The sequence below is a fragment of the Oncorhynchus nerka genome, linkage group LG22, assembly GCF_034236695.1.
Source record: "Oncorhynchus nerka isolate Pitt River linkage group LG22, Oner_Uvic_2.0, whole genome shotgun sequence".
Lineage (NCBI taxonomy): Eukaryota > Metazoa > Chordata > Actinopteri > Salmoniformes > Salmonidae > Oncorhynchus > Oncorhynchus nerka.
Genome location: NC_088417.1, coordinates 35686000 through 35710475, shown reverse-complemented (window position 1 = coordinate 35710475; position 24476 = coordinate 35686000). Strand labels below are relative to the sequence as shown.

The window sequence follows — 24476 nt, the reverse complement described above, 5'->3', positions numbered from 1 at the left end:
ATTCAGACCCCTTGACTTTTTCCAGTTCGTTTTTTTCCTCATCAATCTACACACAATACCCCATAATGACAAGCAAAAATAGGTTTGTAGAAATTTGTGCCAATTTATTACAAATAAAAACGAAAATTTTAAATTTACGTAACTATTCAGACCCTTTCCTCATACTTTGTTGAAGCACCTTTGGCAGCGATTACAGCCTCAAGTCTTCTTGGGTATGACGCTACAAGCTTGGCACATCTATTTTTCTCTGCAGATCCTCTCAAGCTCTTTCATGTTGGATGGGGAGCGTCACTGCACAGCCATAATCAGGGTTCAACTCCGGGCTCTGACTGGGCCTCTCAAGGACATTCAGAGACTTGTCCTGAAGCCACTCCTGCGTTGTCTTGACTGTATGCTTAGAGTCCTGAGGTCCTGAGTGCTTTGGAGCAGGTTTTCATCAAGGATCTCTCTCTGTACTTTGCGCCTTTCATCTTTGCCTCGATCCTGACTAGTTTCCCAGTCCATGCTGCTGAAAAACATCCCCACAACATGATGCTGCCACCATGCTTCACCGTAAGGATGGTGCCAGGTTTCCTCCGGACGTGACGCTTGTCATTCAGGCCGAAGAGTTCAACCTTGGTTTCATCAGACCAGAGAATCTTGTTTCTCATGGTCTGAGAGCCTTTAGGTGCTTTCTGGAAAACCCCAAGTGGGCTGTCGTGCCTTTTACTGAGGAGTGGCTTCCGTCTGGCCACTCTACCATAAAGGCCTAACTGGTGGAGTGCTGCAGAGATTGTTGTCCTTCTCAAAGGTTCTCCCATCTCCACAGAGGAACTCTAGAGCTCTGTCAAATTGACCATCGGGTTCTTGGTCACCTCCCTGATCAAGGCCCTTCTCCCCCTATTGCTCAGTTTGGCCGGGCAGCCAGCTCTAGGAAGAGTCTTGGTGGTTCCAAACTTCTTTCATTTAAGAATGATGGAGGCCACTGTGTTGCAGACATTTTTTGTTACCCTTCCCAAGTGCTGTGCCTCGACACAATCCTGCAACACAAACTCAAAAACGTTCTGGGACGCTGTAAAGTCCATGGAGAATAAGAACACATCCTCCCAGCTGCCCACTGCACTGAAGATAGGAAACACTGTCACCACCGATAAATCCACTATAATTGAGAATTTCAATAAGCATTTTTATACGGCTGGCCATGCTTTCCACTTGGCTACCCCTACCCCGGTCAACAGCACTGCACCCCCCACATCAACTCGCCCAAGCCTTCCCAATTTCTCCTCTCCCAAATCCAGTCAGCTGATGTTCTGAAAGAGCTGCAAAATCTGGACCCCTACAAATCAGCCGGGCTAGACAATCTGGACCCTTTCTTTCTAAAATGATCTGCCGAAATTGTTGCCACCCCTATTACTAGCCTGTTCAACCTCTCTTTCGTGTCGTCTGAGATTCCCAAAGATTGGAAAGCAGCTGCGGTCATCCCCCTCTTCAAAGGGGGGGACACTCTTGACCCAAACTGCTACAGACCTATATCTATCCTACCCTGCCATTCTAAGGTCTTCGAAAGCCAAGTCAACAAACAGATTACCGACCATTTCGAATCTCAACATACCTTCTCTGCTATGCAATCTGGTTTCAGAGCTGCACCTCAGCCACACTCAAGGTCCTAAACAATATCTTAACCGCCATCGATAAGAAACAATACTGTGCAGCTGTATTCATTGACCTGGCCAAGGCCTTTGACGCTGTCAATCACCACATCCTCATCGGCAGACTCGACAGCCTTGGTTTCTCAAATGATTGCCTCGCCTGGGGTTCACCAACTACTTCTCTGATAGAGTTCAGTGTGTCAAATCGGAGGGTCTGTTGTCCGGGCCTCTGGCAGTCTCTATGGGGATGCCACAGGGTTCAATTCTTGGGCCGACTCTCTTCTCTGTATATATCAATGATGTCACTCTTGCTACCTCTACGCAGATGACACCATTCTGTATACTTCTGGCTCTTCTTTGGACACTGTGTTAACAACCCTCCAGGCGAGATTCAATGCCATACAACTCTCCTTCTGTGGCCTCCAATTGCTCTTAAATGCAAGTAAAACTAAATGCATGCTCTTCAACAAATCGCTGCCTGCACCTGCCCGCCTGTCCAACATCACTACTCTGGACGGCTCTGACTTAGAATATGTGGACAACTACCCCCAAAACCTATTCTTCCTTTGGCCGCCTCTGCTTTCAGTTCTCTGCTGCCAATGACTGGAACGAACTACAAAATTCTCTGAAACTGGAAACACTTATCTCCCTCACTAGCTTTAAGAACCAGCTGTCAGAGCAGCTCACAGATTACTGCACCTGTACATAGCCCATCTATAATTTAGCCCAAACAACTACCTCTTTCCCTACTATGTATTTATTTATTTATTTATTTATTTTGCTCCTTTGCACCCCATTATTTCTATCTCTACTTTGCACATTCTTCCACTGCAAATCAACCATTCCAGTGTTTTACTTGCTATATTGTATTTACTTTGCCACCATGGCCTTTTTTGCCTTTACCTCCCTTATCTCACCTCACTTGCTCACATTGTATATAAACTTATTTTTCTGCTGTATTATTGACTGTATGTTTGTTTTTACTCCATGTATAACTCTGTGTTGTTGTATGTGTCGAACTGCTTTGCTTTATCTTGGCCAGGTCACAATTGTAAATGAGAACTTGTTCTCAACTTGCCTACCTGGTTAAATAAAGGTGAAATAAATACAAAATAAATAAAAATCCTGTCTCGGAGCTCAACAGTCAATTCCTTTGACCTCATGGCTTGGTTTTTGCTCTGACATGGGACCTGATATAGACAGGTGTGTGCTTTTTCAAATCATGTCCAATCAACTGAATTTACCACCGGTGGACTCCAATCAAGTTGTAGAAACATCTCAAGTATGATCAATGGAAACAGGATGCACACCTGAGCTCAGTTTGGAGTCATAGCAAAGGGTCTGAATACTTATGTTAAGTGTTTATTTTGTATTTTATTTTGACTAGATTTTCAGAAATTTCTAAACTGTTTTCTCTTCTTCAATATGGTGTATTGTGTGTAGATAGAGGATTTAAAAAAAATGTAATTTAATAAGGCTGTAACGTAACAAAATGTGGAAAATGCCAAGGGGTCTGAATACTTTCCGATGGCACTGTAAATCATTATAATGGTCTCCATGATACGAAAGGATACAGTCAAAAAGAGAAGGCCCACCCTCTTCTGAAAGTCATAGCACAATGAGCGAAGAGCATGACACTCTCTCCCGAGCTCTCCTACAATCCAAGTGGGTGCGAGACGCACACATTGGACAATGGTGGGGAAGGCGACTGGCGAAAAGCCGTATGCTCTAAGTTGCAATAATGGGGAAAAAGCGACCTCGGCCAAAAAATGGGTTGTAGGTATATTAACCGGAAAAACCTCTGGGCTGACTTTTGCCACGAACAGTTGCTGGTAGAGCACAATCCATCCATACGTTAGACACGAAGGGGAAGGGCAGTAGTAAAGTGAAAGAAGCAATATGACCTCTCCACGCTTTTCAGAGACTATGAGCTGCTGTGAATGGATTGTAAGCACAATAGTCATGTCCCAGGATGAGCTAAAAGCTTAGAGGCTGTGCATAAGCGACGTGCCTCCCTAAGAGACTGCACCACAATTCTGGATAAACTGTATACTTCGGAGCTTGACATGCTGAGAAAATGGCAAATGGACCTCGACAAGATTAACCTTCTCTCTGTGCAAAAGTACTGCAATGGCACAGGACCATGGAAAAACAGAGTGTAGGGAGAAACAATCTCTATAGTCATACTACTTCTCCACAACAACAAAAAACACCTAAACTGTGAAGACCGAGATCGTGCAGAAGAGGCTTGGCACTATTTTCCTAGAGTTGCAGGCCTGTCTTTCCTTTTATTGTGGGTGGGTGGGTGGGGGTGGGCAGAAGGGCGGCTACATCACTGGTTTGTCTTGGACCTGCACCATGGAGGAGTTTTGTCATGAGTGAAGATGGTTCCTCAGCTGCTCGCTCGCCCGGTTGCATGAACCAATCGCAGTAACAAACTAGATGAGGAAAAGCTGAGGCTTTGTGGACTCTGGAGTACCAGATAGCTGTCTGGGCCTGAAATTACATTTTATTTGTCACATGCTTTGTCAACAACCGGTGTAAACTAACAGTGAAATGCGTACTTACGGCCTTTCTCAACAATGCAGAAAAATAATAACACAAGAAAAACATTTTGGATCTCTGTTCCTGAGATAATAACTATACTAACTGATCTCTATCTCAATGGAGAGTGTTCTCCATAAGTCATCTTGGAGTGAACCCTGGAAACCTGTCCTCCTGTAGAACAGGGGAGCGGGTGGTTAGGGCTCCCCTGACTTGTACAGAGTAGCAGTGCCCCTCTGGCAGGAAACCGGAGCGCCACATTCTATAAAATAAAATGTTATTTGCAACATGCATCGTAAACAACATGTGTAGACCAGGGCTCTCCAACCCGTTCCTGGAGAGCTACCCTCCTGTAGGTTTTCTCTCCAACCCCAGTTGTAACTAACCTGATTTCAACTTATCAACCAGCTAATTATTACAATCAGGTATGATGGATTAGGGTTGGAGTGAAAACCTACAGGACATTAGCTCTCGAGGAACAGGGTTGGAGACCCCTGGTGTAGACTAACAGAGAAATGCTTATTTACAGCTCCTTTTCCAACAATGCAAAGTTAAAGATAAAGGTTTTTAAATATATATTTTGATACGAGGAATAACTAATAACAATAATGAGTAGAAATAAAATGGCTGTATACAGGAAGTACTGAGTCAATGTTCAGGGGTGTGAGGTAATTGAGGTATCTATGTACATATAGGAAGGCGTAAAGTGACTAGACTACAGGATATACTGAGCTGTAGCAGCAGCATATGTGGAACTGTAGCAGGAGTGTGCGTGTGTCGTCAGTATGCGTGTGTGAGCATGTTATGTGTGGGCGTATGTATTGTGTGTTGGGGTGTAAGTATGTGTGGGTAGAGTCAGTGCAAGAGAGTTAGTTAAAAAAGGGTCAATGCAGGTAGTCCGGGTAGCTATTTAATTAGCTATTTAGCATTCTTGTTTAGCAGTCTTATAGCTTGGGGGTAGAAGCTGTTCAGGGTCCTGTTGGTTTCAGACTTGGTGCACTGGTACCGCTTGCCATGCCGCAGCAGAGACAACAGTGTTTGGCTTGGGTGGCTGGAGGCTTTGACAATTTTCCAGGCCTTCTTGGTATAGAGGTCCTGGATGGCAGGAAGCTCAGTGCCAGTGATGTACTGGGCCTTACCACCCTCTGTAGTGTCTTGTGGTTGGGTGTCTTGCAGTTACCATACCAAGCGCTGATGCAACTAGTCAAGATGCTCTCAATGGAGCAGCTGTAGAACCTTTTGAGGATTTGAGTGCCCAAGCCAAATCTTTTCAGCCTCCTGAGTGGAAGGAGGTGCTGTCGTGCCCTCTTCACAACATGAGTGGGTGCGTGTGGACCATGTTAATTCCTTAGTGATGTAGAGACGAGGAACTTGAAGCTCTCGACGCGCTCCACTAGAGCCCCATCGATGTGAATGGTGGCGTGCTCGCCCCTCTGTTTCCTGTAGTCCAAGATGTTGTTGAGGTTGTTGTCCTGGTCACGTAGCTGCTGCACAGATAAAACAAAACAAGTTTTTACGTAACCGTAATCAATCGTTAAACCCAAAGAGAGAGTGGGTAGGGCAGAGAGCCGTAGGAGGGATGGAAGGTGTGTCCTTGCTGCAGCGTAAGACTGCTTTGCTACAGGTTTGGTCCTGGCCTGAGTCTTAGCAGACTGCTGTGTAGCTGGGTACCTCAGTCCCCCAAAGCCAGCTTGTTGCCCCCTCCCAGCTGTGAGGCTGGGACGAGATGCAGGAACCGACGGGCTGCCACGGAGCCTAGGTCTGCAGGGCAGGCAGAAGTTAAAGGCTTCGCCTTCCTTTTTGCACATATCACGCTTCTGCCGCATGGCGGTAAACATCTCCTTGGGTGTCACGGGCATCCATGAGGTCCACTTTCTGGTTACCTCTTGATTCTAGCCATCCCGGATCCGGGATCGTGAATACAGCCTCAAGCTCATTACCATAACGCAACGTTAACTATTCATGAAAATCGCAAATGAAATTAAATAAATATGCTAGTTCTCAAGCTTAGCCTTTTGTTAACAACACTGTCATCTCAGATTTTCAAAATATGCTTTTCAACCATAGCAAAACAAGCATTTGTGTAAGATTATTGATAGCTAGCGTAGCATTTAACGTAGCATTTAGCGTAGCATTTAGCGTAGCATTCAGCATGCAACGTTTTCACAAAAACAAGAAAAGTATTCAAATAAAATCATTTACTTTTGAAAAACTTCAGATGTTTTCAATGAGGAGACTCAGTTAGATAGCAAATGTTCAGTTTCTACAAAAAGATTATTTGTGTAGGACAAATCGCTCCGTTTTGTTTGGCTACGAAAAAAACCTGTATCCAGGAGTGTAAATTCTCTAGGCAAGCTCATTAGCATAACGCAACGTTAACTATTCATGAAAATCGCAAATGAAATGAAATAAATATATTTGCTCTCAAGCTTAGCCTTTTGTTAACAACACTGTCATCTCAGATTTTCAAAATATGCTTTTGAACCATAGCTAAACAAGCATTTGTGGAACAGTATTGATAGCCTAGCATAGGATTAAGCCTGCCATTCAGCATGCAACATTTTCACAAAAACAAGAAAAGCATTCAAATAAAATCATTTACCTTTGAAGAACTTCAGATGTTTTCAATGAGGAGACTCTCAGTTAGATAGGAAATGTTCAGTTTTTACAAAAATATTATTTGTGTAGACAAATCGCTCCGTTTTCTTCATCACGTTTGGGTAAGAAAAAAACCGAAATTAAGTCATTAAAACGCGTACTTTTTTCCAAATTAACTCCATAATATCGACAGAAACATGGCAAACGTTGTTTAGAATCAATCCTCAAGGTGTTTTTCACATATCTATCGATGATAAATCCTTCGTGGCAGTTGACTTTCTCCTCTGAAGAAATGGAACGCGCATGGACCTGGGGATTACGCAATAATTTCGACGCAGGACACCGGGCGGACACCTAAATGTAAATGTAGTCTCTTATGGTCAATCTTCCAATGATATGCCTACAAATACGTCACAATGCTGCAGACACCTTGGGGAAACAACAGAAAGGGCAGGCTCATTCCTGGCGCATTCACAGCCATATAAGGAGACATTGGAACACAGCGCCTTCAGAATCTGGGGCATTTCCTGTATGAAACTTCATCTTGGTTTCACCTGTAGCATTAGTTCTGGGGCACTCACAGATAATATCTTTGCAGTTTTGGAAACGTCAGAGTTTTTTCTTTCCAAAGCTGTCAATTACATGCATAGTCGAGCATCTTTTCGTGACAAAATATCTTGTTTAAAACGGGAACGTTTTTTATCTAAAAATTAAGAGCGCCCCCTATCTCGAAGAAGTTAAGCTAGATAAGCTCAGCCAAAGTGTCCTTTCTCCCACCACCAATACGCTCATGGTTCAACCCCAGCTTTGGATGGCACTATGAGAGGAACTGAATCTCCCAAGCATCTGGGTCCTCCAGTAACTCAGCCTGATAACAATAAAGAGGTCACGTTCAGGGCTCTAATTGCTTTAGCTGAGGCTTTGTATGTGAAAAACAGTAGCAGTAAAGCATTCCGCCTATCTAGGGAGTGAAGTACTGGTGTCGTTAGTGACATGGCACAAGGGACTGAGGTGGTGAGCTAGTGACGACTCCACCATGGGAGGGTTACAAACCCGGATTTCGAAATGTTGTTAATTGCCAGGCTTGGGGTACCCTTAGCAAGAATCCTGCTATTAAGTGGTTTATCCCACAAGCTCTTGGCTTCCCTTAGTGTGGCTGTGTGGGACTGGAGACTCTTCCCATCATACAGGTCTCTTGACCGGCACTGAGCTCCTATAGAAGACGGCCACTTGATGTTGAGTCAGGCCATGGCCCGCTTGCAGACATGGAGCACAGGATTCCACTGGAGGAGTGGCAGCTCCACGGCTCTTGGTGCCGTCAGGTCTGTGGGCCTGAGAGGGCGGGAAAACGGGGTCATCAGTCGCCCAACTCCTGTGCTATCTCAAGGACTTCTGTGAGATTGGTCTCATCGTCTCCTCGTCATTCCCCAACTCGCCATCCCCTGACACTGCGTCGTCAGATAGTGTTGGGAGGGAGTCGAGTCTATCCATGACCTTGCCCCAGCTGGACTTGGTTGCTGGCAGCTGAGCCTCAGCTGTCGCCTTTGGCTCGGCGGCAAGAGTGGCTAAGGAGATAGAAGCACGTCCTCTTTAGACCTGCTCTGTAAGTACTTGGGGTCCTCGAGCGCTTCCTGGGCATGTTCCCTCTTCAAGCAATTAATGCATTAAGGGTGGGAATCTTTCCCCGCTATCATGGAGCCACAAGAACGTGGGGGTTTGAGTGCTTGGCTCGTCTTGTGACGGCATAGCAGTGGCCATTGTGAGGTACAAGGCATGATATGGGAACCCAGAGAAAATGTTTGTTGTATGAACAACATGCAGATGGCGTAGGCTAGCTAGTTAGAAGCCTTCCGGCTGGTGACTAGCCAAAGAGTAGCCTGTGTAAACAGCCCACCAAGTTAGCAGCCTTGTGGCTAACAGCAAGCAATATTTAGCACTGTATAACGCTAAAGCTGCGAGGCTGGTGGAGCTGGCTAGTAAGGAGCCTTGCGGCTAATAGCTAGCAATATTGAGCACTGTATAACGCTATAGCTGTGGGTATGCATGTGTGGTTAGCTTACCTTTCAGTAAGCAGAATCCTTGAAGTGTGGGCTAACTCAATAGCTTGCAGTGACACTAGCTACCAAAGTAGAAATAAGTCATTTCTACTCGAAAACAAAAACCTTCCGCTTAGTACTCAACCTCTCAAGAGTGTCTGAAGACCTATGCTCGGCAGCGATATCCTTCACGGTTTGCTTGTGATCATATATTAAAAGGAAGTTTGTTCTGAAGTGTTTCTCCTATATCTGAGAGATATAAGAAATATCAGGAAACATAATTTTTTAAATTTATATATATATATTATATATATATATATATATATATATGTTTGTGTTTAAACCCATATTTTTGGCATTAAACAGTCTCCATATATACTTCCATTCATTTTTTCAACTTGTACTGGAGGACCTTCAGACGAGTCTTGTGAGGCCTGTGGGTGACCTAGAGCAACCGACATGTACATGTTTGTGAGAGTCTCACCTTTGCACAGAGGGGACGCTACAGACGTTGGCAGATCGGCTGTACCAACTTCAGACGTGTCTCCTGATACTTATGGAGGTCGTAGAACAAAACGGAGAACACCGTCGTGTTCGTGAGAGTTTGTAGACCAAACTGTTTTGGTGACTACAGGTGATTTTGTGAGCAGACTGATTTTTGAGATGTCTCATGGTCTGACAAACACCGCTCTAGCTCTGTCACCTTTCACCGCAGATGCGTAAGTGCAACATAGCCGGGTGCGGGGGATTGAGACGCTTCAATGCAAAAAACATGTCTCCTAGAATAAACTGACATATTTTTATAGGGTCATCGACCTTAGGGGGTTAACTATTTAGCAGTCTTATGGCTTGGGGGTAGAAGTTGTTCAGGGTCCTGTTGGTTCCAGACTTGGTGCACTGCTTGCCATGTGGTAACAGAGAGAACTGTCTTTGACTTGGGTGGCTGGAGTCTTTGCCAATTTTTAGGGCCTTCCTCTCACACCGTGATGTACTGGGCCATACTACCCTCTGTAGCACCTTGCGGTCCTATGCCAAGACGCAGCTGCGTAACCTTTTGAGGACATAAGGGCCCATGCCAAGTCTTTTCAGCCTCCTGAGGGGGAAGAGGCGTTGTCGTTCCCTCTTCACGACTGTTTTGGTGTGTTTGTACCACGATAGATCCTTAGTGACGTGGACACAGAGGAACTTCAAGCTCTCGACCCGCTCCACTTCAGCCCTGTCGATGTGAATGGGGGCCATGCTCAGCCCTCCGTTCCTGTAGTCCAGGATCAGCTCCTTCGTCTTGCTGACGTTGAAGTAGAGATTGTGCTGGCACCACACAGCCGGTTGTCTGAGCTCCCCCCTATAGGCTGTCTCATCGGTCTGTGATCAGGCCTATCACTGTCGTGTTAATGATGGTGTTGGAGACGTGCGCGGCCTTGCAGTTGTGGGTGAAAAAGGGACTACAGGAGGGGACTAAGCACGGAACCCCTGAGTGTATCGAAACTAACAATTGAAACAAATAATTGAAAGAGAACCTCCCTCGTCTTTGGTTGAATCTGTGCTTGAAATTCACTACTCAATTGAGGGAATTTACAGATAATTGTATGTGTGGGGTACAGCGGTGGGGAAGTCATCTAAAGAAATCATGTTAATCACAATTATTTAACTCAGAACGAGTCCATGCAACTTATTATGTGATTTGTTAAGCACATTTTTACCCCTGATCTCATATTGGCATGCCATAACAAAGGGATTGAATACTTGTTGACACAAGACATTTCAGCTTTTCTTTTTTTTAATTCATTTGTTACAATTTCTAAAAAACAAATTTGACTTTGACATTATCGGGTATTGTGTGTAGATCAGTGACAGAATCTCAATTTAATCTGTTGTACAATTAACAACAATGTGGAAAAAATAAAGGGGAGTGAATACCTTCTGAAGGCATTGTATGTGCTCTGGCTTCAGTAACTGTCTGTGTAGGAAGCTGAACAGTGACTCCGTGGGTTGTTCTGGCCAGGGCTGAAGCTTGGCTGCTTTGGCCAGGTCATGGTGTAAAGCCAAGTGCAAGATGTTTTAGTAACATGTAATTACTGACTGGGTTGGCTTGCTAGAGAGCCAGGCAGGTAGTATGCTTTGGCTGGGTGTGTGGGTTGTTGAACTGCATATGCTGCCTGGCTCTCTGATTGACTGGCTGTATCCAAAATGGCACCCTATTCCCTACATAAGGCCATGGTCAAAAGTAGTGCTCTCTATCTCCTCTCTCCTCTCTCGCTCTCTGGTCAAAAGTAGTACACTATATGTAGAGAATAGGGTGCTGTTTGGGACACATACTCTTTAAGTTGCAGAAGGAAGCAGCCAGCCTGGTTAGGCTGACGATAGATGGAGCTGAGTTGACTGACTCCGTCTAATGATTGCTGCATGTTGTGCGATTGATCGTACCGCTGCAGGGCATTCTATCCACACACAGGATTCTTGTCAAAATGCTCTCCCTTATCTCTCTTTCGCTCTTGCTCTCTCTTTCCATTTCTCTCTTTTAACTCTCTCCATCCCTCACTCAAATGATCTTCCTTTGTCATGTACACGCTCTTTGATTGACACCAAATGTGTTATGTAGACTTTTTTTTAATACCTTTTTCCTTCCCTTGAGGTTCCCACCCCTCCACTCCCCTATTATTGGGAAAGTTTGAGAAATGTAATAAGAGGTAAACCTCTCTGAAACGCAAACTTTCCGTCCGTAGCTCCTGCTTCCTGTAACCTCTTGCTTCCAGTGAGTCCGTATCAGTGATGGCTCATCAAAAGCCCATAGCTGTTGAAATATAGCCCTTATTGTACCGTCAATATCAATATGAAAGAAAGCAGCCAGGGGTGGGTTTCTCCTTTTAGCTGCCGTAGGATCTTCAGAAGGCAATATCTGCTGTGTAGGAGCATCTCCAGAGCTGTGGTCAATTCACGGTCAAACCACACATCTCAGCAGAGAGGGATGATGACCTCCAGACATTTTCACAATTTTGTTGTAGCCTTGAACTACCACACCTGACTCAAATAATCACAGGCATAGTGGTTAGTTGAATCCCGTGTGCTATCTCTGAAATAGGCCTAGGTCAAGTAGATGAAAGACATGGAATTGCCGTTAGTCCCCGTGGAGACGTTTGAAAACCATCTGCTCTGTAGGTGCATGTTGAGCCGTGGTCGACTCACAGGCAAACCATAAATCTAGGAGTGGAAAGATGTCCTTTAGACAAACCACTCCCCCCTCTTTGGTCCCCCTGCGGTGAAGATCAAGCGGACGCTTACACACAAACACAAGAATGCTCACACTGTGATGCCAAGATTAGAGGTCTCGACCTCGGAGGCAGCTGGAAGAGGTTTCATCACAGATAAGATGTGTTGCATTTTGTGTGTTTGTGTGTGCGTTCTTGGAATTTTGAGTGTGTCTGTGTGTTAGTATGTCTGAGAGCCTGGCTGTGTGTGTGAGTGTGTGTGTGTGTGAGAGAGAGCCTGATTGTAAACATTTGTGTGTGTGTGCCACGTGTTTATGTGCGCCTGTGTGTGCGTCCGGGCACGTGTGTGTGTTTTGGTGGTTTGTGAGGCAATGGGCCTGTTGGCCATCTGAAAGCCGTTTCCTCGTCAGATGAGGAATCTTCCATATCCCTGTTTTATGTCCTCTACAAAAGCACTTTGAGCATTTAGACACTCAACCGCACATCACAACCATCTCAAATGGGCTTATTTATGTACGGTAAAGAATCACTATACCATTTGCCAGGTGTTTATTGCTTTTGGAAATTGAATGAACCTTTCTAAGTGTGACGTGAGATGAAGTTGAAGGCAACTTAACAGAGGAAGACTGCACTACATCAATGTTATTAAAGCCCAAATGAACAAGAATGACTTTGGTCAAGATTAAGTTATTGGTGTTCTCAGATACGGGTTGGTCTGCCGAAGTGGCTCCCTCTGTACACCAGAGCGGGAAAGAGAGAAGAGACTCAGAGGGAGAGAGAGAGAAATACAGCAAGGGGGAGAGCGATGAAGAGAGAGAGAGACGGGGAAAGAGTGAGAGCGCGAGAAAGAGCGGTGTATTGTTGTTATCATTACAACAGAGAAAGATACTGCGGATGCTCTCTCCGTGCTGTGACTGCAACCGTGTGGAGCGATCTTTCTCAAGTCGGGTTTTCTTTTTGTTTGCCATGGTGGTTTTTGTCTCACGTTTATCTTTTGAACATTTTGTACAATTTGTCCCCTCATTCGTGTTTGTGTGCGCGCTGCTCCTATGAGAGTTGTATGTAGATGTGGACATTCGTGTGTGTGTTTGGCGTACGTTTGAGACTTGTGTGTGTTTGCGCAGTACATCCTGTCACACAAAACACAGGGCCTGTTTTTTTTTTTTTTTTTGTGACCTTGGTTAGTTTAATCGCTTGTCACCATGGTGATGAAGCTATCCCATCTCTCCCTGCCACCTACCGCGCTCCGTAAAAGAGGAGGGTGACAGACACGCAGACAGTGGGAGGTGGAACACACACAGAGCAGGAACCCTGGGGTCATTTTAACATAAAAAAAGCTATAAAACACACTATTTTAATGAAGCAATTGTAACTCATTCACCTCATTTCCATTCCTTTCAATTTTTTTCAGGAAAGTGGTTGTCAGACAGACAGTGATTGCTCAAGTTGGAGCTAAGAAGGAAATGCTGTGGTAAAAAGCCCAAGATGTTTGTGTGGGTGGGGGGTGGCTGTGAAGTATTGGTCCATGTTGAATGTAGCCTAGCCAGCAGTATTCCTACACACAACATATCTAGCTTCTTCATTGCTTGCCCTTTGGGGTTTTAGGCTGGGTATCTGTAGAAGCACTCTATGACAACTCCTGATGTAAAAAAGGGCTTTCTAAAACAAATGGTGGTTTGAATGATCGTTACCCATCGGACTGGTATCTTTGTCTTCTGTATCTATGATTTTCTTTATCGTTAAATCTCATCCCACCTTCCTCCCTCTTTTTCTCTTCCTTTCATTCTGTCCCTTTTTTAGGAGCGGTATATTTGGAGGGCGGTCTGGAGGAGTCTAAGCAGCTGTTTGGGAGGCTGCTTTTCAACGGAGAGGTACAATCACTACATCACTAAATTACTAATTCACTTATACTGTCTGGAATGCTGTGTTCCCATCTCCCTCCTTGTGTGTGTGTGTGCACACGTCTGTGTGTGCGCCTGTGATTTGATTTAGATTAGAGTTGATTGTGTGTGTATACGCGTGTGGGTGTGCGCACTCGTGCTTCTTTTGTTGTGTGGACAGATTAAACGTCCTTGGTTCTTTCTAATTGCTGCCCTCTGGCCATGACGCTCAACCACAGTCTATTGAGTTAGTGTGTGTGTGTGATGCGGGGAGAGTGTGTGTGTTCGCCTGATGCTGTGATGCAGGGTTCTGTGTGTGTGATGCAGGGTTCTGTGTGTGTGATGCCTGGATCTGTGTTTCTACACCGAGAGAGAAACAGGGCCTTCGGATTGTATTCAGACGCCTTGACTTTTCCCACATTTTATCACATTACAGACTATTTCTAAAATTGATGAGAAAAAAAAAATCCCCTCATCTACACACAATACTTACAAAGCAAATGCAGGTTTGTAGACATTTTGTTACTTTAAAAAATATATCATATTTATGTACAGTTGAAGTCGGAAGTTTACATACAAATTTGCCAACTACATTTACACTCAGTTTTTCGCAATTCATGACATTTAATCCGAGTAAAAATCCCCTGTTTTAGGTCAATTAGGATCACCGCTTTATTTTAAGAATGTGCAATGTCAGAATAATAGTAGAGAGTGATTTATTTCAGCTTTTATTTCTTTCATCACATTCTCAGTGGGTCAGAAGTTTAAATACACTCATTTAGTTTCTGGTAGCATTGCCTTTAAATTGTTTAACTTGGGTCAAACGTTTCAGGTAGCCTTCCACATGCTTCCTACAATAAGTTGGGTCAATTTTGGCCCATTCCTCCTGACAGAGCTGGTGTAACTGTCAGGTTTGTAGGCCTTGCTCGCACATGCTTTTTCAGTTCTGCCCACACATTTTCTATAGGATTGAGGTCAGGGCTTTGTGATGGCCACTCCAATTCATTTTGAAAAACCTGTTTTCAATTTGTCATTATGTATTGTGTGTAGATTGATTAGAAAATAAAAAACGTTTTTTTGAATAAGTCTGTAACGTAACAAAATGTGGAAAAATGGAAAGGGTCTGAATACTTTCCGAATGCACTGTACATGCTGCCGACGCTAGTCCTCTTACTCAGACTAGGGAGGCGTACAGGATCAAGGATGCATCCCAAATGGCGCCCTATTCCCTATATGGGCCTATGGGCCCTGGTGAAAAGTAGTACACACTCTACCATTTGGGACGCAATCAGAGAGTGGGATCAGGGACTATGGGCTGTCTCTGTACACAGCCTATTGTATGGGTTTCAGCTACAGTAAATAGATACATTAGCTGCACCCGGATTTGCTGAACGGTTGTGTATTAAAGCAGTACCTCGGGGCTATAAAAAAAGAAAGAATTGTTGGTGAATTATCAAACGTTTCCACTTAAAACAACAAATCTTACAGAACAATGAGCAAACAACTTCCTCCTGGCGAAGGAATGGAGAACTGCTCACCTGCTAAATCCACAGAATGGCATTGTGAGTCAGAAATGCACAGAAAGCAGCAACCCACACATGAACACGCAGTCACACACACACACACACACACACACACACACACACACACACCTGCTCCCAGATGCGTAGAAAATAGAAACAAAGCAGATCAGAGAAGAGAAGAGCGTATAAACAACCCTTGGCTATAAGCAGCAGGACACTGCCTACTGTGTTCTGTTTCTCTCTTATAGCAATAGTCTAAATAGTACACACACACACTTTCTCTCTCTTATATAGTCAGTCTAAATTATGATTGGACTGATAACACAGGTGTTGGTTTCACTCCTGTCAGGGGAGATGGGGTGTGAGAGGAGAGGGAGAGATTTCTGGAAGGAGTGAGGCAGGAAGGGGGTATAGAAATAATTGAGGGAGTATGAGAAATGGGAGTGGGGGAGGGATAGAGTGAAGGATCATTTAAATGTGCAGTAGTTTAAAATAGCATTGTCATCCCCACCAGGAGCTGAGTATTCCACATGGCGGAACAATAAGATGAAGATTTCCACTTTGTCTGCCATAACCGTTACAGAAAACTCTGTCAAACTTAACATTCCCAAATTATCTGTACACACCACATTACCAAAGTTATGAGAAGAGGTTGCATCCCAAATGGCCCCCAATTGCTTATTTAGTGCACTACTTCTAACCAGGTCCCATAGAGAAACCCATAGGGCTCTGGTCTAAAGTAGTGCACTAGGTAGGGAATAGGGTGCTGTTTGGGACGAGTGTGAGGTGTCAAGCTGAAGGCCTCTCCATTTCTCTGCATGTGGTGTTCTCTGCCCTCTGAGGGTTGTGTCTGTTCAGAGTGGTGTTAAATTCACACATGGATGCTCAGGGCTTATACTCTGTCAATTCACTCACCACACTCGCTCTCGCACTCGCTCTCTCTCTCTCTCAATTCAATTCAATGGGCTGTTATTGGCATGGGAAACGTGATTACATTTCCTAAAGAAGTTAAATAAACCAAAGTGCGAAGACGCAACACAACATCAACAAAAGACAGTAAACATTGTGCTCACAAAGGTTTTAAAATGATATAGATTTCAAGTGTTATACAGTATTATCAGCAATGTAAATAGTTGTGCTCCACAGTTTGCTGTTTTGTCATGGCAACGCACTGCTGTGATTGCACACAGCGGTACTTTGCCTAACAGATATGGAAGTTTATCAATGTTTAATTTGTTTTCAAATTATTTGTGGGTCTGTGTGATCTGTGGGAAATATGTATCTCTAAGGTGGTCATACATTTGGCAGGAGTTTAGCAAGTGCAGCTCAGTTTCCAACTCATTATGTGGGCAGTGTGTACATGGCCTGTCTTCTCTCAAGAGCCAAATCTGCCTATTTCAATAGCAAGGCTATGCTATTGAAACGTAGTTAAGGATTTTCTTAATTTGGGGTCAGTTATTGGTCAGGTATTCTGCCACTGTGTACTCTTTTAGGGCCAGGTAGCATTCCAATTTGCTCATTTTTTTTGATAGATTTTTCCAGTGTGTCAAATAGTTGTCTTTTTGCTTTCTCATAATTTGGTTGGGTCTAATTGTGTTGCTGTCCATGAGCTCTGTCGGGTGTGTTTGTGAACAGAGCCCCAGAACCAGCTGGCTGAGGAGACTCTTTAGGTTCATATCTCTGTAGTGAGGGCTTTGTTGTGGAATGTTTTGGCATCACTTGCTTTTAGGTGGTTTGAGAATTGAACAGCTCTTTTCTGGATTTTGATAACTAGCGGTTATTGTCCTAAATGTATTGTTTGGGGTTTTGCATTGTACACAAAGTAGGTTTTTGCCGAATTCTGCATGCAGCCTCAATTGGGCATTTGTCCCATTTTGTGAATTATTGGTTGGTGAGTGGACCTCAGACCTCCCAACCACAGACGGCAATGGGTTCTATATGTGATACAAGTATTTTAAGCCAGAGCACTTTTTTTGCCAGATCCTTTTGATGGCATAGAAGGCCCTACCTGTGGTGTTGATGTTTAGGCCGAGGTAGGTATGATTCTTTGTGTGCTCTAGGGCAGGTATTCCCGAACTGGGGCACGTGCAATGCCGTCGGAGGTATGCCAAATAAAACAATGAACAAAAAAAGGCCAGCATCCCGGAGTCGCCTCTTAACTGTTGACATTGAGACTGGTGTTTTAGCGGGTACTATTTAATGAAGCTGCCAGTTGAGGACTTGTGAGGCGTCTATTTCTTAAACTTGACACCCTAAGTACTTGTCCTCTTGCTAAGTTGTGCATCGGGGCCTCTCACTCTTTCTGTTCTGGTTAGGGCCAGTTTGCTCTGTTCTGTGAAGGGAGTAGTACACAGCGTTGTATGAGATCTCCAGTTTTTTGGCAACTTCTCGCATGGAATAGCCTTAATTTCTCAGAACATTAATAGACTTTCAGAAGAAAGGTCTTTGTTTCTGGCCTTTTTGAGACTGTAATCGAACCCACAAATACTGATACTCCAGATACTCAGCTAGTCTAAAGAAGGACGGTTATATTGCTTCTTCAATCAGAACAACAGTTTTCAGCTGTGCTAACATAATTGCAAAATGGTTTTCTAATGATCAATTCGCCTTTTAAAATGATAAACTTGGATTAGCTAACACAACATGCCATTGGAACACAGGAGTGATGGTTACTGATAATGGGCTTCTGTATGCTTATGTAGATATTCCATTTAAAAAATCTGCCGTTTCCAGCTACAATAGACATTTACAACATTAACAATGTCTACACTGTATTTCTGATCAATTTGATGTTATTGTAATGGACAAAAAATTAGATTTTCTTTAAAAAAAAAAAACAAGGACACATCTAAGTGACCCCAAACTTTTGAACGGTAGTTTATGTAAATAAGTTATTTCCGTGTTTTGTTTTTAATGTATAACAATCTGGTGCGCTTTGTCATTATGGGGTATTGCGTGTGTAGATTGAGTTTTTTAAAATGTATTTATATAATCAATTTTAGAATAAGGCTGTACCATAACATGTTAAAGAAGGGAGAGGGGGTCTGAAGAAGGGAAGGGGTCCGAATACTTTCTGAATGCACAATTGTATTATTTGTGTACATTATAAAATGAATGTCATATGTTTTCCACCCAAAGCTGCACCCAACACTTTCCATCAATTTATATAGCAGACTGTCATGCCAAATTGTGTCTCAAGCTTTTTAGAAATCAACAAACCATGAGAAGATGTTGCTTTTGTTTTGTTTGTCAATAAGGGTGTGTACAATGTATACGTGGTCTGCTGTATGGTATTTTGGTTAGAAGCCAATTTTATATTTGCTCAGGACATTGTTTTCACTGAGGAAATGTTGGGGTTTGCTGTTGACAGTACTGCAGAGGATTTTTCAGAGATTGCTGTTTACACAGATTCCACAGAATTTATTGGGGTCAAATTTGTCTCCACTTTTGTGGATTGGGGTGATCAGACTTTGATTCCAAATATTGGGGTAGATGCCAAAACTGAGGAAAAGAGTTTAAGAATATATTTTGTGATAGGTATATTTTATAGTTTAGCGTACCATCAACACCACAGTCCTTTTTTGTAAATTATCATGTACAATATATGTTTTTGCTTTTGGTTCTTTGTTATATGTCTGAAAAGGTTGGAGAAGTGGTTTATCCATACATCTCTATTTTGGATAGATAGGCTCTTCGTGTTTGTTTATTGTGTTCCAATTTTCCTAGAAGTGATTCGATTCTATTCTTCAATCACATTGAGCTGTTTTCTGACATGCTGTACCTATTTAAAAAAAAAAAAAATGGTTTTAGTGTTTCACCATAGTGAAGCTGTAAGCTTGGTTTTCTGCGTCACTGTATTTTTGGTTGGATAGGTTTCTTAATTAATTTTTTAGATTTTTGCATTCGACATTTATCGTTGTTAGTTTTCCTAGGTTTTCCGCCTGAAATACATTTTTATTTTGTTATCTGAATGGTCACATATATTGTTCAGGCTTCCTTCTGCTAAGTTTACAACTTCACTATTGCAGTGAAACATTTTGTCCAGGAAGTTGTCTAAGAGGAGTTGGATATTTTTTGGGTGGGGGGCAATTGTTTTTTGGTAGGTCTCGACACTACCCTACTTCCATCTGTGGCATTTCATAATCGCATGCAGTTTGTTCTGCTTCGATGCCTCATGGTTGAGAATTGCTCTTTTCAAGTAGATTGTGATTTTTCTGTGATCTGATAGGGGTGTCAGTGGGCTGACTGTAAATGCTCTGAGAGACTGGGTTAAGGTCGGTGATAAAGTAGTTTACAGTACTACTGCCAAGAGGTGAGCTATAGGTGTACCCACCGTAGGTGTCCCCTCGAAGCCTACCATTGACTATGTACTGACCCAGCGTGCGACAGACCTGTATTTGTTGGTTGTTTTGTCATGGTTATATCCAGGGGGGCATATTGGGGAGGGAATGCTGTCACGTACAGGTAGGTGTTTGTCTCTCTGTGTGCTGAGTGTGTCATTTCTGGAATTTCTGTCGCCACAGATTAGTACATGTCCCTGGGTCTGGAAATTGTTCATCTCCCCCACTAGGTAGCACACGGGGACATTTTGCTTTGAGATAAGTTCCTTATTTATTTCTAACCAGATGTGAAATGCTCCTGTTTTAATTAATGTAATAGTGGGTTATGTCTGATGTATACCAAATTAGCATACCCCGTGAGTCCCGTCCCTGTTTCACTCCTGGTAGTTTGGTGGATGGGACTACCAGCTCTCTGTAACCTAGAGGGCAACCAGGTGGTCCATCACCTCAATACCATGTTTCTTGTAGGATAACAATGTCTGTATTTCTGATTTCTGGGTTCCTGCTCTTTTGGCCAAAGGCAGCTGACCTCAGACCTTGTATATAGCATGAGACAGTAAAAGCTTTGTGTTCCATAGTGTCCAGTGTTGTTTACTTTCAAAACATTAGGTTTGAGCTGAGCATCTAGTGAATGTCTCTAAGGTTGGGGATTGGTTGGGTGTAGGAGTCGGGTTGGGCATGTTTGCCCGTTCACAGCCTGGGCATAAGTGTGGCTGTCATGTTGAGGTCCGCGCTGCTAAATTGCCATGAATGTTTAATGCTTTTCGACCTGTCCCCAAATTAATATAGTTAGTTTTGATATTTCAACCTGCGTGTCCTGATCGCGCCTGGTGTGGATGAATAAAATCAACATGCGCGCAATGTCGTAAGCAGACTCACACGAGCGCCCGATCTAGTCAGCATGTAATCCACTATAATAATTTCCTTCCTCCAGTCATGTAGACTAGAGTGCAGAGTCTAGATTACCGCCATGGTATCATCACACTCCAGCCTGGTAGGTGGTGATAATGCACATAACTCTGGTATGCACACTGCCATAAAACCCCAACAATGTCTTTCAGTGTCCTGGCAAAGGTGGTGACCGTGGCCTTGTAGAGGTGTACCTGGTTGTAGAGGCTGTCCAAATTCAGGGAGCGGTAATGGGCTAGGTAAACATTGGGTTTCGAGTCGGGCAATTTTGTCTGATATCGATATCTGATATTTTCCTTGCCCCAAAAAAATTATACCGTTATTTAACATTTTTAGCGGCCTTTTAAGCATTCTAGTATAGTTAAATAGTTGAAACACACACACACACACACTGACCATTTACATATGTCCCCATTACCAGTAAAACGTTTCGTTGTTCATTTGTTCGGTCTCAACGGGGATTTCATCATACATGTCAAGCAGTGAAGTTTTAGCCGATTCCGATATGTTTACCGATATATCGGGCATACCTAGTTTCGAGGCACAGCCACGGGAAATTCTTACATTGACCCACTGTATGGTGGCAGTATAGTTTCGTGGCAACCCTTTACTGCTGGGCCATCAGGTCGTTTGTGCCTGTGTGAATTATGTGCAGCTCCAGGGCACACCGGGTGTTTGGACAGCACAGTTTAGCCACTTAGTGTTTAGGAATAAGTTTTCCTGCACAAATTTCCCGTTTGAAAATTGGGTGTGGGGGGTTGCTAGGATGGCTGACAGGGAGTGCTAAAAGGGGGGGGGGGTCTGGTGGGTTGGTGGATCATGTCTGTCCTGCCTGTGGTTGGTGTCTGAAGTGGGCTGTTCTGTTGGCTTATTTTGGGGGATGGACTGCTCTCTCATGAGTTGTTCATTTTCCTCTCCATCCTGTGGGAGTTTTATCACCACAGCCCAGACTGAAGACACGTCTCTCTCCCTCTTCAGCTTTCTGGGTCTGGTTGAGGTCTGTCTGAAATGTGTTGAATTGCTGTTTGAGCTCTACCAGCTCCATCTCCCTCATCAATGCAGGAGCAGTGCTGTTTTTGGATCTGCTCAGTTCTGAAGGGGTGATTCTCTTCTTGGGGCTGCTCATCTGTTGGGCTTTTGAGGGGGTGTGACCTGACCTGCTCAGGATGGAGGGGTCGTCACCAGGGGTGAGCTTCTCCTGCTGCGCTCCCTCTTTGATCTTGTAAAAGTCGTGCTGAAACGGTTTGCGGTTGCCCTGCACCATTACTCTTCCAGGCGTGTACAGGTTGATACTGGCTGTCTCGGTGTCCTCAATGTCCAGTATTCTGAGTTTCCACCCTGGGTTAATAGCCTCTCTCTTGACATGCCAGGGGCTTGTCTGTGTGGAAGATGAGGTTGCTTACGTTTCCATTGCCGTAACAGTCAGCAAATAGTGTCTCTCTCTGGATTTTCCTTGAGGAGCATGTCTTTGTACTTTTTACGTGCAGCATAAAATAAAATACATCTGGGGTTAACGTATTTTGATAGCCTCTGCATGGGCGTGTCAAGCCTCTTCATTTGGGTGGGGGGAGATTGCAGTGCTCTGCTGTTGCCATTGTTATATTCAAGGGCATTCACACTTCACATCTCAGTGAAAATTGTAGTTGGTGCCAGTGCGTCTGTCCAGTCCTAACTAAGCATTCGGGTCTTCATATAGTAAGATATCTTATAATAAGATATTTAGAGATTATTGTCATATCTTTATTGTCCTTGGAAGTAGCTACAGACTCCATTGCAGGTTGGGGTGGCTTTTTCTGCTGGTTGTTCTGCTGAGTGGTCCTTGGCAGTCTTTGCAATAAGAATCCTTTCCAGGTAATTCTGTCAAAATGTAATGTGCGCTTGATGTTTTTATTTGGATTGATGGTTCTGTTGTAGAGAATACTTTTCTGAGTATTTCTGAGTAAAATCCAGGTTTATCCCACTCTAATTCTCGAGCTATCTTCCTCTCTCTGTTTCTCTGCTGTCAATTCCACAATGTGCTATTATGGCCAGAGAACTTCAGGCCCACACCAGTTGTTTTACAGACCTAAACAAAATATTTGCGTCCCAAATGGCTCCCTATACAGGCCATCCCAATGGGCCCTGATTGTGCCCAAAAGTAGTCCACTACTTAGGGATTATGATACCATTTGGGACTCGGATAACGTGGGTTTAATAAGAATCCCTAATTGGTTTGACATCCATGCCCGGTTCACACAGAGAGTTACACAACTGTTTTTTTACACAACACCTTGCCTTCCACTAGTTTCTTAATAACAGCACTATGTTGCAATACAGGAAAATCAAACTCCCAATAGGGAGCCTGTGAAATATCTAGATGTGAATTTCGTAATGAACTAAGAGAGAGGAGTAGTTTGAGGTTATTATGCCATCTTACAGTTTTAGGAAGGAAGGGCCTCTCTAGACAGACATACCTGCGGTGTTCTCAGCCCACACACACACACACACACACACACACACAGGTTACTGTGTTGGATACTGTTGAGATGCATGCCGTTCTGCTCCGTTCTTGTAGAAGTGGCCATCACCATCATGATGATCACACTCACTGCCCATAGGCTAAACCACTGTTGCCTATTGTCACCGCCGTCCTAGGAAAACGTGCCAGGGGTTGCCGTGACAACAGTGGTTGCCACAGCGATCTGCTAGAGCTTTCGTTTCGGTTTTGAAGAGCAGCAACAGGCAGCCTTCACCTCTCCACGGCCACACTGATTGGAAAGATGCTATGTTTTGAGCGGTTTGGAATGGAGTGGTATCTAAAAAAAACACATCAGAATCCAACCCGCCGGTCAATTTTTTTCTCTCGATTTTAAGCTTTTGAGTTGTCAAGTCTGCTGATTTAATGTCCACTTTGGGGAAAGGCCTGAAAACCCTATGGGCAATGATCAAATTGATTCCCTTATAATAATTCATAGGGCATGAGAGTTGAGCACATTAAAACATCCCTGTCTAATCAATGTGTACAATATCACACATTGTGTTTAGATTGTTTATCCACCACTTTTAACCTGTGCTACTTGGTTACTGGGCATAGGCTACCAGTAGAGTGTGCTAGGCTTGCACGCTGAAGACAGGGCTGAACACACACACACACACACACACACAGACACACAGGTAGAAGCGGGCTGGCGCTCTGGCAGTTCCACTCCACTACCTCAGCCAGCTAACAGCGCCAAGCCGAGTTAGGGGGAGAAAATGAATGGCTTCCTAACACTCACCGTCACCACAGCCTGCATCTATCGCAATTGATTTAGCCCCGTGCTACATAAGTGAGCTTTTTTCCTTTAGAATACCCAATGGTTAAGTCTCAAATGGCACCCTATTCCCTATATAGTGTACTACTTTTGATCACAAACGAGTGCATTATATAGGGGATAGGGTGCTATTTGGGACTCAGGAAATGACTAATATCTACCCACGTCCAACTGTACTGGAGTGCACTCTCCCCTCCATCCATGTCGCAGTTTATTTTCTCGCTTCCTCTCTTTTTCCTTTTCACCTCAGGTTGAGAAAAAAAAAATGTGCCTGCAGTACTTTTCAGAATGTTCCTTAATCTGAATTTGTGTTTGTTGAAAATGGTTTGGGTTTGTATGTTTCTTCAGACACAATCAACATCTCTCTCCGGGGTTGGTGCTATTCTTCTTTTCTATTTGAGGAAGTTGTGTGTAGGTTTGCTTTTTCATTGGCTTTAGTACGCCACACTGTACAGATACAAAAAGACTCACAAATGGGTCCTGTTCACAACCATAAGTTGTATGAACGATTTAACCACA

The 24476-nt window shown here is 43.8% G+C and overlaps 1 protein-coding gene across 1 annotated transcript in view; it reads left to right on the top strand.

Moving 5' to 3' along the window:
• The window catches only part of LOC115105119 (ribonuclease 3-like), a 149515-nt gene that overhangs the window by 49171 nt on the left and 75868 nt on the right, over positions 1 to 24476 (top strand). Inside the window, 1 exon segment of the mRNA XM_065007134.1 lies at positions 13813 to 13883. Coding sequence (XP_064863206.1) covers positions 13813 to 13883 — 71 coding nt within the window.